At 44.1% G+C, this 19761-nt stretch overlaps 1 protein-coding gene across 2 annotated transcripts in view; it reads left to right on the top strand.

Annotated features, from left to right (window-relative positions):
• Positions 1-19350, top strand: part of LOC128689253 (receptor-type tyrosine-protein phosphatase alpha-like) — an 828196-nt gene extending 808846 nt beyond the window's left edge. For both annotated transcript variants that reach the window (XM_070086466.1, XM_070086465.1), the window contains exons 25-26: positions 181-316; positions 19214-19350. In XM_070086466.1, coding sequence (XP_069942567.1) covers positions 181-316; positions 19214-19288 — 211 coding nt within the window. In that variant the 3' untranslated portion in view covers positions 19289-19350. The remainder of the gene's footprint in view (positions 1-180; positions 317-19213) is intronic.
• The last annotated feature ends 411 nt before the right edge of the window (positions 19351-19761 follow it).

Below are 19761 nucleotides of genomic sequence, written 5' to 3'. Positions count from 1 at the left end.
ACTGTTTCAAAAATAGATTAGATGGTTTCTGTGGGTGGATGTGTCTGAACACTTTTTTGCTTATAATGAAAGATATTTAACTGACAAAATCATTGATCTCTTTCCTCATTCCTAATAATTTGATATTTATGAGATACGTGTAATTATATTTACATATAAGTATGTTTGTGTGCGTGGCAGTGATGGTGTGACAGCGTGTGGACTGGTGGCGGCCATGACCTTGTTGATAGAGCAACTGCAGACTAAACAATGTGTGGACGTCTACAGAACTGTGGTGAAGCTGTTGCTGACTAGATCTCAGTTTATCACCTCTGAGGTAAGTGAACCTGATCAAAGCTAGAGCTCATGCAGTTCAGAACGATCACACACACACACACACACAAACACACACACACACACACACACACACACACACACACACACACACACACACACACACACACACACACACACACACACACACACACACACACACACACATGCACACACACACACATACAAACAGCACACCCAGATTAGATTTTGCCACCGAAGTGGCTAGTTTATTGTGCACCCCATATCCATCCTGTGGACGGTAGCGCAAGAACATAAGAATACACAAAAGGCCTAGGAACTAGGCCCCAAAAGGGTTAACAGGTGTACATATGAGTTTGTATCTACATATCTACAGTTCACTTATCTGTTACAAGCAAATTTAGGAAATTTGCTTAATATATCTGGTATCTTACTTTCATTAATAAGATATCTTGACATGTCACATAGGTTATTATACTGTCTCTGTATCCCTCAATAAGTAGACAATTAAGCACATAGTGTTCAAGACAGTGACCATATGCCTGATCACATAATTTGCATTTAGTTTGATCATCATCTGTGTGTCTCCCAAACTGCCAGAAGTGCTTGTAACCAAGACTAAGCCTGGCCACTACAACATCAGTCAGTCTGTTCACATTGCACGTTGCTCGTTACAATTTTGTCAAGGTTGGGAACCAAAGCAATCATAGTACTACGGGGAGAGAGTACAACTTTGTAGTACCCACAGTCATTGGCCAGGCTTCAAACACCTTTTATTGTACAGAAGTAAAGGAATGGAACAGACTGCCCGCACATGTCAAAGCCAGTCATAGCATGAACCAGTTCAAGAAGAGTGCCAAAAGGTGTCTGATGAATGTAGCTACAGAAAGGGAGGGAAATGATTTTCTATTTTTTAGCTAACATACGTGTAAATTTTACCTTATTCCTAGTAATGACCCTCGTATTGTAGATAGTCTTAATGACCTTGGTGTAGTAGATAGTCTTTTTAGTATGATAATAAGATGTTATCTTCATTATAGAATAATAAGAAAATATTATAACCTTTATATTATAATAATGAGGTAAAAGGACCCCAATGGAAATAAGTCACATATGCTGCTATGTACGATGATTCTATGTAACTGTATTTATGTATACATGAATAAACTTACTTACTTAATAATACCTAACAAAAAAAATGGTGGCTCAGAAGGGAAGTCGAAGGCTCAGGTGATCAATGGAAAATGGTTCTGGTAAGGAAGAATGGATGGATGGAAGAGCAATGTTAAAGGGTGGAACAAGAGTGGGAAAGCAAATTAGATGAGTTTTCTGCAAAAATGAAGAAGAGGATGGAGGCAGAGCAGAAGAACTGAGAGTCACAAGCTAAAGTCATAGAAGCCAGGATAAAGGCCCTAGAATATGAGGTAAATAGGCTGAAGTGAGTTACAGGGCTATTGCCCAGAGAAGACATAGCATCTGAAGCAGGTGCACTCCTACTGAATGAGAAGCCCAAAGGAAAGGAAGACATCACTAATGCTAATACCCTATCAGTCCACCAAACATGGCCAAGGAATGAAAGGGGAGAGCAACTGGGAGCAGGGACGGCACTAAGAGAGGGGAGAGAAGGTGGAGAGTGGGATAGGTCCCATGCAGAGGCATGACTATGCCACCTAGAGCTACAGGAAAAAATAAAGGAAACAATAGCTATGTACAAATGGGACCCAGAGACACAGAGGTAAAGGCAATGGGAGGAGGAGAGGGAGAAGTCAGTGTTTATTCATGGGCTTCAGGAGAGCGAGGGGAGGACACACAATGAAAGATGGCAGGAAGAAAAACAGGAGATTAAAAGCATCATCAAAGATATAGGCAAGGTGGTCATGACAGAGAGAGTAAATTTTCAGAGAATAGGGGGATACTTGAACAGGAGAAATCATTTGGTCAATATGATTTTGAAGACAGAAACAGTGCAAAGCAGGATCCTGCAGGAGAAACCATGACTCAAGGAATCGTCAACATACAATAGGGTTTTCCTAGACCGAAAGAGAACAAGAACAGAATGACAGCAGCTGAGGGAGAGAACACAGAAGCAAAAGGAGCTAGGAAGAGAGACAATAGCATAATCAGCAAAGGACAACCACAGCCGGGCAGAGCAACAAGTGCAAGTACAAACAGAACCACCCCCAGAATCCCATAACCAAACACACTATCCCAACACAAACCACAATCTACACTTACAGCCCCCACCCCAACTATGGTGTACTGGCTACATTTCCCTCTTCTATTCTTTTGCTAATTTGGGCTCTGATTTTGGTGGGACAGCAAAACAGGCATTGCCAAATAGCAGTAGGTTGTGGAAGGATCCGTTGTTTGCAGGAGCATCGTTGACTTTCTTCAAAAGGTCAGTGAATTTGCTAGTAGCTTGAGGGTGAGCTGCTTTGGGCATGTGCATCAACGTCCTGGTGGATGTTAATTTGATCGTAGGTTTTAGGTCCTCTGTACAGGTGAAGTCAAGGTAGCTATCAGCTCCATCTGCTGGGAGGGGCTGTTGGTCGTTACCATCTGGGGCCCTCCAAGAGCTTAGTTGATGAACTGTTTCTGTTTGAGGGATTGAGTGCACATTCCCAGTGGCACACCTGGCAGATGCCTCGTGGACGGATTCCAAGGCATTGGCCCTGTCGTGGAGATTCCTGGGAATCCGGCACTTCTTGTGACATTGTTGACATTGTGGGGGAGGGAGGGCACCAGCTGTGGGGTAATGGGTGAAGGACGGCATGGATGCATTGGGGATGATGGTGGGGGATTAGCGAGTTGTAGTGTGAGTAATTGGTGGGGCACTAAATGGCAAAACCCTTGGTCAGGAAGTCAGTAGGCCTAGCCCGGGACAGTCAGGGCTGAATGGCTGAGGATGCGTGTGTTCAGTGAGGTCGTAGGCCTGCTTATCACCCGACTGTCAACTCATCATGCAACTCATATCATTGGATCGCAGCTGCAATTTGCTGAAACTTTTATGTGTGAGCTGTGATTAGTGATATACCTAGTGAAACACGAAAGTGTTAGTTTGAAGTGGCTCTAAATGGCCTACCTTCACTACTCCTCTCCCCTCTCCTACCTCCTCCCCTCCTTCCTCGATTTGGAACACAACCATTCGCCTCTATTCACTTAAGGTCTAGAGGTAGATTTTGCCAATCCACATAAGAGCTTGAGTGCCTATGTCAGTCCTCCTGCCAGCACTCCACGGTTTCTTCCTCACCCTTCTTACGAAAGTGTCTCCTGTGGGCCTCATAGAAACTTATACTGTTGGATCGCAGCTGCAGTGTTGTGAGAACTCTTGTGTGTGAGTTGTGACTCGTGATATACTTAGTGTAACACTGGAAATAGAGCTCCATTTGATGCCTCTGCTGCACCTCATCAGCTACCCGGACGAATCTCCCATCCTGCGTGAGTTGATGATCCAGACCTGAGGCCTGCCAGATGAATCCGACTGTGCCACTTGTACATGTGTTATATCTCTACCTGAGGAAGATGTACCTGTTATTCTTCTATGCACTGAGTGTTTCTGAGAGGAATGCTGCATAGTTGGAACAAAACAAGAGTGGTTAAGAACAATTTAACGAGCATTGCAGTGCCTGGTAACTTCTTTGGAGACGGCTTTTTAACTGTAACAAGACAGAGATTCATCTATAAACATAGTAAGTTTGTGCTGATTTGTTTGTCCACAGAGTGAAAATTTGTCTTTCATTCCAAGACACGTGTGTTAGCTGTGTTAAGTGCTGCGGGTTCGGAGTAATTAACGAGTAGTGCAGTATTGGTAACTCTCGAGATGACAGTGGCCCAGTGAATGACCTTAAAAATGGCACTGTGACCCACAGGCCACTACACCCATATTGCCTGTGTCTAGCGAGGTGAATATCCCTTCCTTGTCCCTTCTATTCACCGGTATCCTTTAATCCATCGCCAGTGTGAAACTGCTGTCAGCTATGAGTATAGCTGATGGTGTTGATGTAGATGTTGGTGAAGGCAGATTTGAAACATATTTTAGTAAACAGGCTGGGAAAAAAGAACGAGTGTTCCAGAGAAAGCTTGCTGAAAGCAACACAGTGGGCGCACACCCTCCCAAAGTTGTCAGGTTAGATTTCCCTAACAACACTGATGAAGAGACCAAGTGTAACTGGTTTTTCGAAGCTAGTGTAGACAATCATGAGAAAACGATCAAGTTTCTCCACGATGAGGATAACTACGTCTTTGTGCTTAATGATTCAGCATTTATTGACAAATTTCTCACTCACGAATATGCCAACATCAAACTCCGAGCTGCCCCACCAAGGGCACCTAAAGTGCTTATTGTCATCTACAACGTCAACAAGCACTTGAATCCTCAATATCTGGCGTCAGAGCAAGTTTCAAGCCCTCGTCGACTTTCCAACTGTCTGATATTAGCTAAGTGGACTGGCCAGGGGACTCTGCCACGCTATATTCACTCCCGTGCAACCCTCAACAGACGCAATAACGTTGCATTGTACAGACCTCCTCAACGTCGATGTTATAAATGTCAACGTTGGGGCCACATTGCCAGGAAATGCCCAGCTAAGTCACACTGGTGTGCAGTGTGTGCCAATGCTCATCCCTCTGACCGGTGTTATGATATTTTTTATATTTTATTTAAAACTCAGGTACAAAATATATGGGTACATAATCGATATGTAACAAGATACAGGCAGTGAACAATAATCAACTGTGACTACACAAATACTGAAGAAGCATATATGTAATGACATCGGAACTGGCTGCACTCAAATCAAACACTGCTTATACGTACTGTGCTTCACATGAAAAAACGGTCATATAAAAACGATAGATACCTACCCAGTAATGCTTACACTCCCCGCCCCCCGAAAACGTGCCATTTTCACCATAGTATACTCAGTGACAAATCTCTTATACTTATACATTTACAAGAGCATTAAAAACTTCAATGACAAAATATATAAACACAATCCAGCCAGCTAAACGGCTGACTATAATACAAGGAATGTCTGAACATGATGGCTCACATCCATCATAGAACACAAACCACACCTTAACCCTCATATACCCTATGGTAATAATCAATATCGTACACAGTGGTGGATTTACTACACTACCGCTGATATTCAACAACCCCCCCTCCCACATGCCTAGTAACTGTGTCTGCTGTCACCACTCATAACCACCAACAGTCATTGATGGTAATTAGCGTCTTATAATATATATCACCCTAAAACACGCTATATACATAAACCTACCAAAATAAATAAATTTACACATTGTTCCCTCCTGCAGACAGATTATTTACACTGCCGGAGATAATCTATACATCACATCCTAATGAGAATGGACAACATTAGACATCTTATATAATTATGACATGTGTTTCGCATGACCTGCTGTTGCAGAGATTGAGGAAATGGTATGGTGATACCGACAAGATGTGGAAAAAGACACTTATGTACAGTTCAGGACATTTATTAAAGGAAACGTTTCGCCACTCGTGGCGAAACGTTTGTCGAGGTGATCCAGTAGTTGGGACAGACAGGAGCGACCTGCTCTAAACCCATGTTGCCCTAGGTTGTGTAATTAATGGGTATCAAGATGGGTGGCGATCTTGCTTCATAGGATCCTTTCAAAGATTTTTATATGGGATGTTAGAGCTATCGGTCTGTAGTTCTTTGCTATTGCTTTACTGCCCCCTTTGTGGAGTGGGGCTATGTCTGTTGTTTTTAGTAATTGTTTGACGACCCCCGTGTCCATGCTCGTGATAGGGGCTTCTTGCAGTTCTTGATAAACACGGAGTTCCATGAGTCTGGCCATGGGGCAGAGTGCATGGGTATGTCATTTATCGCCTGTTCGAAGTCATTTGGTGTCAAGATAACTTCAAATAGGCTTGTGTTTACCAAATTCTGTGGCTCTCTCATAAAAAATTTATTTTAATCTTCGACTCTCAGTCTGGTTAGCGGCTTGCTAAAAACTTAGTGATATTGGGACTTGAGTAACTCACTCATTTCCTTGCTGTCATCTGTGTAGGACCCATCTTGTTTAAGTAGGGGCCCAATACTGAATGATGTTCTCGACTTTGATCAGGCTCTGATCCACCAGGAGGCCTGGTCACAGACCGGGCCGCGGGGGCATTGACCCCCGGAACTCTCTCCAGGTAAACTCCAGGTAACTCCAGGCATAAGAAAAGAAATACTTTGGGTTTCTTTCGATTTCATTTATGACTTTTAGTTCTTCCCGCGATTCCTGACTCCTATAAGATTCCTTTAGATTAAGTTCGATGTTTGCTATTTCTCTGACCAGTGTCTCCTTACGCATTTCAGATATATTGGCCTCTTTTAGCCGCTCTGTTATTCCTTTCCGTCGCCTGTAAAGGAAGCGCCTGTCTCTTTCTATTTACATCTACTCCTCCTTTTTCTTTAAGGAATATGCCTTGAGTATACATCGAGTGCCACCGAGTTAATCTGTTCTAGGCATTAGTTGGGGTCTTTGTTGCTTAGTCTATCCTCCCAGCTTATACCATTCAGGACTTGGTTTACTTGATCCCACTTTATGTTCTTGTTATTGAAGTTGAATTTGGTGAAGTCTCCCTCGTGACTGATCTCATTTTGTCGGTCTGGGTCTCCGCGCATACATGTCTGAACCTCGATTATGTTGTGATCTGAGTATATTGTTTTTGATATGGTGACATTTCTTATCAGATCATCATTGTTAGTGAATATGAGGTCTAGTGTATTCTCCAGTCTAGTAGGCTCTATTATTTGCTGGTTTAAATTGAATTTTGTGCAGAGATTTAAAAGCTCGTGTGTGTGTGAGTTCTCGTCAGAGCTGCCTCCTGGTGTTATCACTGCAACAACTTTATTTGCTATATTCCTCCATTTTAGGTGCCTAAAGTTGAAATCCCCCTGGAGCAAGATGTTGGAGGCAGGAGCTGGCAGATTTTCCAGACAGTGGTCAATTTTTAACAGCTGTTACTGGAATTGCTGGAACGTTGCATCCGGAGGCTTAACTACCACAATGACTAGGTTTTGGTTCTCGATCTTTACTGCTAAAACTTTTACATCATTTGAGGCATTAAGAAGTTCTGTGCAAACAAGTGACTCTGCGATGTACAGGCCAACCCCCCCATCCCTTTTGCCTGTTCACTCTGCCGCATCTGTATACAGTGGAGTCAGAGTGCATATGCTGTGGATTCCATCTCACATTGGTCTTCGGATTCAAGATAGTACTGATAAATTGGCTAAGCTGTATGCTTTCAAAGAGGGAGTAGATTACAATCTTGGCTTGTCAGGTAGTAGTTTGAGAACAATAATACGAAAAGAACTTCAACTGAATTTTATTGACTTAGACTCAGGGAGATTAACACCAGTCAGTCCTTCTATCATCATTTTATCATGCAGGAGGAGCCACATGTCTGTGGTGCATCCAACAAAGTAAGCAGATTCTTGGATGTCACTGCCGCCCGGCTCCGGCTGGGTTACAAGTATCTTTGGCAGGTTAAATCACCACCACCAGATGTAGACCAAACGAAATGTAAACTTTGCCAGATGGACTATTGTCAAACCTTGCGTCATTATGTACTGGAGTGCGATAAAATTAATGAATTTAGAGACAACTCACTCAGAAATGTTCAAGAAATGGCAAAGTATTTTATCCACAGTGGTATATTACAGACCATTCTGGAGAAACCATGACTTTGCTCCCTGTAAATAAAGCATTACCACGTGTGTATATGTGAGTGTGTGTGTGTGTGTGTGTGTACTCACCTAGTTGTACTCACCTAGTTGAGGTTGCAGGGGTCGAGTCCAAGCTCCTGGCCCCGCCTCTTCACTGGTAGCTGCTAGGTCACTCTCCCTGAATCATGAGCTTTATCGTACCTCTGCTTAAAGCTATGTATGGATCCTGCCTCCACTACATCGCTTCCCAAACTATTCCACTTCCTGACTACTCTGTGGCTGAAGAAATACTTCCTAACATCCCTGTGATTCATCTGTGTCTTCAGCTAACAACTGTGTCCCATTGTTGCTGTGTCCAGTCTCTGGAACATCCTGTCTTTGTCCACCTTGTCAATTCCTCTCAGTATTTTGTAAGTCGTTATCATGTCCCCCCCCCTATCTCACCTGTCCTCCAGTGTCGTCAGGTTGATTTCCCTTAACCTCTCCACGTAGGACATACCTCTTAGCTCTGGGACTAGTCTTGCTGCAAATCTTTGCACTTTCTCTAGTTTCTTTACATGCTTGGCTAGGTGTTGGTTCCGAACTGGTGCCGCATACTCCAATATGGACCTAACGTACACGGTATACAGGGTCCTGAACGATTCCTTATTAAGATGTCGGAATGCTGCTCTGAGGTTTGCCAGGCGCCCATATGCTGCAGCAGTTATTTGGTTGATGTGCGCAGACTCCGTCTGCAGTCTTCTTTGCCCTTCCCCAATCTTCATGACTTTTCACTTGGTGGGATTGAACTCCAGGAGCCAATTGGTGGACCAGGTCTGCAGCCTGTCCAGATCCCTTTGTAACTCTGCCTGGTCTCTGATGGAATGAATTCTTCTCATCAACTTCACGTCACCTGCAAACAGGGACACCTCGGAGTTTATTCCTTCCGTCATGTCGATCACAAATACCAGAAACAGCACTGGTCCTAGGACTGATCCCTGAGGGACCCCGCTGGTCACAGGTGCCCACTCTGACACCTCGCCACGTACCATTACTCGCTGCTGTCTTCCTGACAAGTATTCCCTGATCCATTGTAGTGCCTTCCCTGTTATCCCTGCTTGATCCTCCAGTTCTTGCACCAATCTCTTGTGTGGTACTGTGTCAAACGCTTTCTTGCAGTCCAAGAAAATGCAATCCACCCACCCCTCTCTCTCTTGTCTTACTGCTGTCACCATGTCATAGAACTCCAGTAGGTTTGTGACACAGGATTTCCCATCCCTGAAAGCATGTTGGCTGCTGTTGATGAGATCATTCCTTTCTAGGTGTTCCACCACTCTTCTCCTGATAATCTTCTCCATGACTTTGCATACTATACATGTCACTGACACTGGTCTGTAGTTTAGTGCTTCATGTCTGTCTCCTTTTTTTAAAGATTGGGACTACATTTGCTGTCTTCCATGCCTAAGGCAATCTCCCTGTTTCGACAGATGTATTGAATATTGTTGTTAGGGGTACACACAGTGCTTCTGCTCCCTCTCTCAGGACCCATGGAGAGATGTTATCTTGCCCCATTGCCTCTGAGGCATCTAGCTCACATTGCCTTTGAGGTATCTAGCACACCACCAGGTGCTGTGTCCAGCACCTGGTGGTGTGCCCCACCTCTCCGTCTTCCTGGAGCCCCTTCTGTCTCCTCTGTGAATACTTCTTTGAATCTCTTGTTGAGTTCCTCACATACTTCACAGTCATTTCTTGTTGTCTCTCCTCCTTCCTTCCTTAGCTTGATTACCTGGTCCTTGACTGTTGTTTTCCTCCTGATGTTGCCTCTCTGCACCTTTGGGTGAACCATGGGCTCATCCTGGCTTTTTCATTATTCCTGTTTCTCTTGGGTACAAACCTCTCCTCAGCCTCCTTGCTCATTGTTGCTACATATTCCATCATCTCATTAACTGGCTTCCCTGCCAGTTCTCCGTCCCACTGAACCTCGTTCAGGAAGTTCCTCATTCCCGTGTAGTCCCCTTTCTTGTAGTTTGGCTTCATTTGTCCTGGCCTTCCTGCTTCCCCCTCCACTTGTAGATCTACTCTGTATTCAAAGCTCAAAACCACATGATCGCTGTCCCCAAGGGGTCTTTCATATGTGATGTCCTCAATATCTGCACTACTCAAGGTGAATACTAAATCCAGTCTTGCTGGTTCATCCTCTCCATTCTCTCTTGTAGTGTCCCTTACGTGTTGGTACATGAAGTTTTCCAGTACCACCTCCATCATCTTAGCCCTCCATGTATCTTGACCCCCATGTGGCTCCAAGTTCTCCCAGTCGATCTCCTTGTGGTTAAAGTCACCCATGATCAGGAGCTTTGCCCTGCATGCATGAGCTCTTCTGGCCACTGCAGCCAGTGTGTCAACCATCGCTCTATTGCTCTCGTCATACTCTTGCCCTGGCCTCCTGCTGTTCTGTGGTGGGTTATACATCACTGCAATTACCACCTTGGGACCTCCAGAGTAAAGCGCTCCCGCTATGTAAACACTTTCTTCTCCACTGTCTCCTCTCTCCAGCTCATCAAAATTTCATCGGTTTTTGATCAGCAGTGCCACTCCTCCACCCCCTGTTCCTTCTGTCTTTCCTCAGGATCTGGTATCCGTTGGAAAGATGGCATCTGTTATCATACCTGTAAGCTTGGTTTTTGTGAGAGCTATGATAACCGGTGATGCCTCTTTGACTCTTTTGTGCCACTCCTCCCACTTGTTTGTTATTCCATCAGCGTTTGTGTACCATACCTTCAGTTTCCTTTCCAACACTGTGGTTTGGGGGACCTGTGGGGGTGGGAGACCTGGTAGCATACTGTGGGATTCTATAGTTGGGGGTTGGGTGGAAGCTGTGGGTATTGATTGTAGTGTGTGTTGGGATGGTGTGATAGGTTGTGGGGTTCTGAGGATAGTTGTGTGTGTATGTGTGTGTGTGTGTGTATGTGTGTGTGTGTGTGTGTGTGTGTGTGTGTGTGTGTGTGTGTGTGTGTGTGTGTGTGTGTGTGTGTGTGTGGGTGTGTGTGTGCTTGTGTGTGTGTGTTCTTGCGTGTGCGTGTGTGTGTGTGTGCGTGTACTCACCTATTTGTGGTTGCAGGGGTCGATTCTTAGCTCATGGCCCCGCCTCTTCACTGGTTGCTACTGGGTCCTCTCTCTCCTTGCTCCATGAGCTTTATCAAGCCTCGTCTTAAAACTCTGTATGGTTCCCGCCTCCAGTACTTCACTTTCTTGGCTGTTCCACTGCCTGACAACTCTATGACTGAAGAAATACTTCCTAACATCCCTTTGACTCATCTGAGTCTCCAACTTCCAATTGTGACCTCTTGTTTCTGTGTCCCCTCCCTGGAACATCCTGTCTTTGTCCACCTTGCCTATTCCGCGCAGTATTTTATATGTCGTTATCATGTCTTCCCTGACCCTCCTGTCCTCCAGTGTCGTCAGGCCGATTTCCCTTAGCCTTTGTTCATAGGACATTCCCCTTAGCTCTGGAACTAAACTTGTCGCAAACCTTTGCACTTTCTCTAATTTCTTGACGTGCTTGATCAAGTGCGGGTTCCAAACACGTGCTGCATACTCCAGTATGGGCCTGACGTACAAGGTGTACAGTGTCTTGAACGATTCCTTACTAAGGTTAACGAGGTTAAGGAGGTTCTGACCTAAAGGTAAGTAAGAGTGGGAAGGAAGAAGGATGGGGAGGGTATTGGAGGGTGGAGAGGGAGGTAGGATTGCAGAGGTACTGCAAGGAGTTGTGATGTTGTGAGTTCTGCTGGAGTCGGTAGTGTAGAGCTGGACTTCAGATTTCAGGAAGGAGATGGCTGACAGGGTTGAGGTGGTTGGAAAACAGGGTCGTTTTGGAGCCACACCCCAGCTTTAGCTGGGGTGTGGCTCCAAATGCACAGATTCAGTGCAAGATTCAATGCACAGATTCAATGCACAGATTCAATGCACAGATTCAATGCACAGTAGGTTTGTGACACAGGATTTTCCTTCCCTGAAACTGTGCTGGTTGTCAATTATACACTTGTGTCTTTCCAGGTGCTCCACCACTCTCCTCCTGATGATCTTCTCCATGACCTTGCATACTATACACGTTAGTGATACAGGTCTGTAGTTTAGTGCCTCATGTCTGTCTCTCTTTTTAAAAATTGGGACTACATTTGCCATTTTCCATATCTCAGGGAGTTGCCCAGTTTCAAATGATGTGTTGAAGATCTTTGTTAATCGCTCACACAATATCTCTGCTCCCTCTTTAAGGACCCATGGAGAGATGTTGTCTGGTCCCACCGCCTTTGAGGTGTCAAGTTCGCATAGCAGCTTCTTCACCTCCTTGGTTATATGTACCTCATCCAGCACTTGCTGGTGTGCCCCCCTGTTCTGATTTCCTGGAGTCCTACTGGTTTCCACTGTAAATACCTCTATAAATCTTGTGTTGAGCTCCTGACATACCTCTTGGTCGTTTCTTGTGAATTCCCCATCACCCTTCCTCAGTCTGATTACCTGGTCCTTGACTCTAGTTTTCCTCCTGATGTGGCTGTACAACAGCTTCGGGTCAGTCTTTACTTTTGATGCTATGTCATTTTCATGTTGTCTCTGAGCCTCCCTTCTTATCTGTGCATATTCGTTTCTGGCTCTTCGGCTAATTTCTTTATTTTCCTGAGTTCTCTGTCTTCTGTACCTTTTCCATTCTCTAGTACACCTAGTTTTTGCCTCCCTACACCTTTGGGTGAACCAAGGACTCGTTCTGTTCTTCCCATTATTTCTGTTTCCCTTGGGAACAAACATCTCCTCTGCCTCCTTGCATTTTATTGCCACATATTCCATCATTTCTTGTACTGGTTTTCCTGTCAGTTCCCTCTCCCACTGAATGTCTTGAAGGAAGTTCCTCATGCCTGAGTAGTTCCCCCTTTTGTAGTTTGGTTTTTCCCAGCCTATTCCTGTTACTCTCTCCACTTGGAGCTCAACTATGTAGTCGAAGCACAGAACCACATGATCACTAGCTCCCAGGGGCCTTTCATACATGATACCCTCGATGTCCGAACTACTCAAGGTGAATACAAGGTCCAGTCTTGCTGGTTCATCCTCTCCTCTCTCTCTGGTAGTGTCTCTAACATGTTGATGCATGAGGTTTTCCAGTACCACATCCATCATCTTGGCTCTCCATGTTTCGGGACCCCCATGGGGCTCCAGGTTTTCCCAGCCAATCTCCTTGTGATTGAAATCACCCATAACTAGTAACTTTGCTGCCCCCCATGTGTGCTCTCCTGGCCACCTCGGCTAGTGTGTCGATCATTGCTCTGTTGCTCTCATCGTATTCTTCTCTTGGCCTCCTGCAGTTCTGTGGTGGGTTGTACATTACTGCAATTATCACCTTATGTCCCTCAGACTGGATTGTTCCTACTAAGTAGTCCCTTTCGCCCGTGCCATCCATTCCTTCCGTTTTCTCAAAACCCCACTGGTTTTTAATGAGCAGTGCAACTCCTCCTCCACTCTCCTCCCTCTGTCTTTCCTGAGGATTTGATATCCAGATGGAAAAATTGAATCTGTTATTATTCTAGTGAGTTTTGTTTCTGTGAGTGCTATTATGTCTGGGGATGTCTCCTTGATTCTTTCGTGCCACTCCTCATACTTGTTTGTTATTCCATCTGCATTTGTATACCACACCCTCAACTTCTTTTCTAAGACTGTGGTCTGGGAGGTATATTGGGGTTGGGGAAGTGGGAGACCTAGTAAGGAACTATGGGTTGTTGCTGTGGGGGTGGAGTTTGTAATGTAGTGGATGGGGGCATTGGATGTGGCATGGGTGTTTTGATTTAGAGTGTTTGGTTGCACTGGGGTTGACCTGGTTGGGAGGCTTCTATAGGAAGTTGTGAGGGAGGCTGTATTTGAACTTCTTCCTGGGTCTGGGATCTCCTGTCTGTCTTCTCCATCCCCTCTCTTTCCTCCTTTCACCTTTGTACCATCTCTCTCAGTTTCTGCCTTTCTTCTTGTGTTCTGTCGCGGTCGAGATACTCCTTCCTGTATGCCGGCATGTCCCTTAATCGTGCTTTCTCCTGCAGGATCCTAGTCTGAGTCGCTTCTGCCTTGAAGGTCACTTTCACTGGCCGGGTTCTTTTTTTTACAAACCTCCCTATTCTCCGAAAATTTTCCAGCTGAGTCATGATGCTTTCAATTGCTTTTTTTTCCCCTTGTTTTCTTGCTTCATATGTTTCCCCTTCAACTTCCTGGAGCCCATACACAAAGACTGACCTCACCCTTTCATTCTCCCACTGCATATCCCTGTGTATCCCCTCATTTAATTTGGTTTCCTCCACTGCAGCTTTCCTTTCTTCAGTTTCACTGGCTAATGTACTTGGGCTCAGTGGCCTGTCATTTTCCCTTCTCGGTTTTCCTTGGGCTCTGTTGTTGTCTGTTAGGGCCTCCACATAAAGCTTAGCTCTTTCATTTACTACAGTCTCCTCTGATAGAGCTTCTCCATGCAGTTGTGCCCCTACTTTCCCTACTGTCCCCTTATTTGTGGCTGATGTAGCAGTCACTGCTGTCAATCCCAAAATGTTCTTTAGTTCTTTAGGCTGTTTCAGATTTTTCAATTCCTCTTCTAAACTCTGTATCCTAGCCTCTGCTGCTTTGACATGCGCCTCCCACTTCCTGCTTTCCATATCTATCCTCTCTTCCATTCTCATGCTAAGCTCCTCTAGTTTCTTTTCCCATTCATGATCCCTTTTTGTGAGCTCTGCTGCCCAATCTTCCTTTGCAGCTTCCTCCTCCTGTCCCTTGGTTTTTCTTGTTGCTCTCTGTTTAGTTAGTTAGTTTAATATGTTTATTATGCACCCCATACCCATCCTGTGGGCGGTATTCAAAAGGTTACAGAGGTACATAATTGGTCCAGGGACTGGGTTGCTCTCTGGCAACCCATTTTTGTTTTATCCTGATTGCCTCAGAGTGGGAAACCTATGTAGTTCTGTATGTTAGGTTAGTAGTGTGTATGTCAGAGTGTGGGGGGGGAGGTAGTGGAGGAACTGTGGCTATGTGGGAGAGGAGGGGGAGGGGTGGGGAGGGGGAGGGTGAATGGGGGAGGGGAGGGTGAACGAGAGAGGGGAGGGATCAGGGGAAGTAGTGAGATGTCGGTGGTGAGGGGAGGAGTGTATGTGTGAGTCTGGATATGTGTGTGTGAGTGTGTGTGAGTGTGAGTGTGTGTGTGTGTGTGTGTGTGTGTGTGTATGTGTGTGTGTGTGTGTGTGTGTGTGTGTAATTTTGTGTGGAATTATGTGTGGGTTTATTATGTACTGGAAGGTAGGTGGCTTGTGCTGTAATGTAGTCTCAGTGGTTCTTGGCTGCCCACAACTTCTTGTGACCTGACCCCCAACCTCCTGGGACTTGACCGACACGTACTTACAGTGTGTGTGTGTGTGTGTGTGTGTGTGTGTGTGTGTGTGTGTGTGTATGTGTGTATATGTGTGTGTGTGTGTATGTATGTTTGTACTCACCTATTTGTGGTTGCAGGGGTCGAGTCTTAGCTCCTGGCCCCGCCTCTTCACCGGTTGCTACTGGGCCCTCTCTCTCCCCGCTCCATGAGCTTTATCAAACCTCGTCTTAAAACTGTATATGGTTCCTGCCTCCACTACGTCATTTTCTAGGCTATTCCACTACCTTACAACTCTATGACTGAAGAAATACTTCCTACTATCTCTCTGACTCATTTGTGTCTTCAACTTCCAATTGTGGCCCCTTGTTTCTGTGTCCCCTCCCTGGAACATCCTGTCTTTGTCCACCTTGTCTATTCCACGCAGTATTTTATATGTCGTTATCATGTCTCCCCTGACCCTCCTGTCCTCCAGTGTCGTCAGGCCGATTTCCCTTAATCTTTCTTCATAGGACATTCCCCTTAGCTCTGGAACTAACCTTGTCGCAAACCTTTGTACTTTCTCTAGTTTCTTGACGTGCTTTATCAAGTGCGGGTTCCAAACAGGTGCTGCATACTCCAGTATGGGCCTGACATACACGGTGTACAGTGTCTTTAATGATACCTTACTAAGGTATCGGAATGCTGTTCTCAGGTTTGCCAGGCGCCCATATGCTGCAGCAGTTATCTGATTGATGTGTGCTTCCGGAGACATGCTCGGTGTTATACTCACCCCAAGATCTTTCTCCTTGAGTGAGGTTTGCAGTCTTTGGCCACCTAGCCTACACTCTGTCTGTGGTCTTCTGTGCCCTTCCCCTATCTTCATGACTTTGCATTTGGCAGGATTAAATTCGAGAAGCCATTTGCTGGACCAGGTGTTCAGTCTGTCCAGGTCTCTTTGAAGTCCTGCCTGGTCCTCATCAGATTTAATTCTCCTCATTAACTTCACATCATCTGCAAACAGGGACACTTCTGAGTCTAACCCTTCCATCATGTCGTTCACATATACCAAAAATAGCACTGGTCCTAGGACCGACCCCTGTGGGACCCCGCTCATCACAGGTGCCCACTGTGATACATCATTACGTACCATGACTCGTTGTTGCCTCCCTGTCAGGTATTCTCTGATCTATTGCAGTGCCCTTCCTGTTATATGCGCCTGATGCTCTAGCTTCTGCACTAATCTCTTGTGAGGAACTGTGTCAAAGGCCTTCTTGCAGTCCAAGAAGATGCAATCAACCCACTCCTCTCTCTCGTGTCTTCTGTTACTTTATCATAAAACTCCAGAAGGTTTGTGACACAGGATTTTCTTTCCATGAATACGTGCTGGTTGGCGTTTATACTCTTGTTTCCCTCCAGGTGCTCCACCACTCTCCTCCTGAAAATCTTCTCCATAACTTTGCGTACTATACACGTCAGTGACACAGGTCTATAGTTTAGTGCCTCTTTTCTGTCTCCTTTTTTAAAAATGGGAACTGCATTTGCCGTGTGTGTGTGTGTGTGTGTGTGTGTGTGTGTGTGTGTGTGTGTGTGTGTGCGTGCGTGTGTGTGTGTGTGTGTGTGTGTGTGTGTGTGTGTGTGTGTGTGTGTGCGTGTGCGCGCGTGTGTGTGTGTGTGTGTGTGTGTGTGTGTGTGTGTGTGTGTGTGTGTGCGTGTGTATGTGTGTGACTCAACAATCAATATTTGCACCAATAACTCACTACAGTTGTGACCGGGTGTGGAAGTGTGAATTGCTCATTACACTATAATTTGTAGATGAATGGTTCAGAGAACCGACATGTTGATAAATTAGACACAAGTGCAACTCTTGGGTATCTTTATTAAGGAAACGTTTCGCCACACAGTGGCTTCATCAGTCCATACATAGGAGAAACTTGAAGAACAGGAGGAGAATGAGGTAATCAGTCCCTCAACCTTGAGTCGATGTGTTCAGTCCATCAATCTTGAGTAGAATACGGCAGATGAGTGGAGAAGCAGCTTATAAACCGTATGGCAGGAGAGGTGTAGCAGTCATAGGTGGTGTCACATTTGTTCAATGTGGAAGTAGGTCGTGCCCAAGAATTAGGCAAGCGAAGAATTCCCAAGTATTAAGATCCCAAGAAGTTGCATTCTCTGAACCATTCATCTACAAACCTGTCAGACACTGCAACTTCTTGGGATCTTAATACTTAGGAATTCTTCGCTTGCCTAATTCTTGGGCACAACCTACTTCCACATTGAACAAATGTGACACCACCTATGACTGCTACACCTCTCCTGCCATACGGTTTATAAGCTGCTTCTCCGCTCATCTGCCGTATTCTACTCAAGATTGATGGACTGAACACATCGACTCAAGGTTGAGGGACTGATTACCTTATTCTCCTCCTGTTCTTCAAGTTTCTCCTATGTATGGACTGATGAAGCCACTGTGTGGCGAAACGTTTCCTCAATAAAGATACCCAAGAGTTGCACTTGTGTCTAATTTATCAACACTATAATTTGTTCATGATTGTAGCCATGTATAAACGTAAGTAACCATTCTTACAGAATTCATTACCTTTGTAACTTGTGAGCTCATTACCTTTGTACCTAGTTCAGCTATCAAATCTTTGGGGACCCAGTCCCTGGACCCATTACGTACCTCTGTAATCTGTAAATACCTTTGTAATTTGTCATGATTGTGATCAGACCTACCTGGAGTTCATTACCTTGTAAATTGTGAGTCCATTACCTTTGTAATTGTGAGTTCATTACCTTTGTAATTGTAAGTTCATTACCTCTGTAATTTGCTCAGCTATCAAGACTTTGGAGTCCAGTCCCTGGACCCATTATGTACCTCTGTAATCTTCCGACTACCTCCCACAGGATGGGTATTGTGTGCATAATAAACATATTAAACTAACTAGCCAGGGATGTGGGGAGGGGACCAGGTATGGGGGGGGCCAGGAGAGTGGCCCTATCTGATCACTGAAGATGCACGTCACTGACTAACTTTTGCTATCAGTTATACATTTATTATTCCATTTAGAGAAACCCTCGCCATTTGGCACACTAATCACCATGTTCTCACTGTTAATCGAAGTGTTCTTCTGTTCAGCATTCAATGATGGAGTCCTCAGCGACCACTTAACCCCCCAACCCCGGCAGAACACAGAGGGTAAACAAACCTCCTCCACACCTCTGCTGGTAGTATCCCTTCAAGACCACCACTACTCCTCAACTCCCCACATGCACACTGCACTTTCAGTGATACAGCAGTAACGGTCTAATGCAGAGGAGTGTCATGACTCTATAATGTCTGGTGTGTATATATATATATATATATATATATATATATATATATACATATATATATATATATATATATATATATATATATATATATATATATATATATATATACATATATGGTTTAGAAAGGCACGTAAGCAAACACTATTACATATTTATTAGAAAACGTTTCGGTCCTGGGACCTTGATCACTTCTAACATGTTAGAACTGATGTTAGAAGTGATCAAGGTCCCAGGACCGAAACGTTTTCTAATAAATATGTTATAGTGTTTGCTTACGTGTCTTTCTAAACCATCTTGTCGGTATTTATTACCAAGGTTTATACCATATATATATATATATATATATATATATATATATATATATATATATATCTATATATATATATATATATATATATATATATATATATATTGCATCTTGGTAATTAAAATGGTAGTTCCAGTTTTTGTTGATACAACTGGATATTCTAAAAGATTACAACTCCGTAATTTTACATTATTTAAAGTTTGTATTAAAGATCATTATCATTTTTTTCAGGCCCAGTATGCTCTCCTCTACACTGGAGCTGTCATCTATATCAACAATAACTCCAACTACGCAAATTTATTTTAATAAGCAAAATCATCCTGGAAAAAAAATTATCCAGGCCAAGAGAGTGAAATAATACTCGGATTTGTTTACTGATGTACGTGGATCGTATGACATAATAACGTTAACTAGAAACATTATAAAATATATATATCATACATTATTTACAATATTTATATTATAATCAATAATATGTCATGTGAAAACTGCACAGACTCTTGTGAGTTTAGCGCTTAGTTATGAAAGTGCAATGGGGGGGGGGGGAGGATAAAGGAAAACAGAAGCAATCCTAACCTATTATTTATTACCAGAGAAAAATGTTGTGTAAGGAAGGTACACGTTTCGTTGAACATTTAGGCGGTCTCAAATTTATTTTATTCGTTCATGCAATTTTGGGATTCAGTTAGTTAACATTATCAAGGTGATGTCTGATAAGTCATTTTAAACCTACAGTGTATTTGATGTATTGTAATCAAAATGGATTTTATAGAGAAATA

The sequence above is a fragment of the Cherax quadricarinatus genome, chromosome 18 (assembly GCF_038502225.1).
Source record: "Cherax quadricarinatus isolate ZL_2023a chromosome 18, ASM3850222v1, whole genome shotgun sequence".
Lineage (NCBI taxonomy): Eukaryota > Metazoa > Arthropoda > Malacostraca > Decapoda > Parastacidae > Cherax > Cherax quadricarinatus.
The sequence above is the reverse complement of the archived record's forward strand: the minus strand, read 5'-3'. Positions and strand labels throughout refer to the sequence as shown.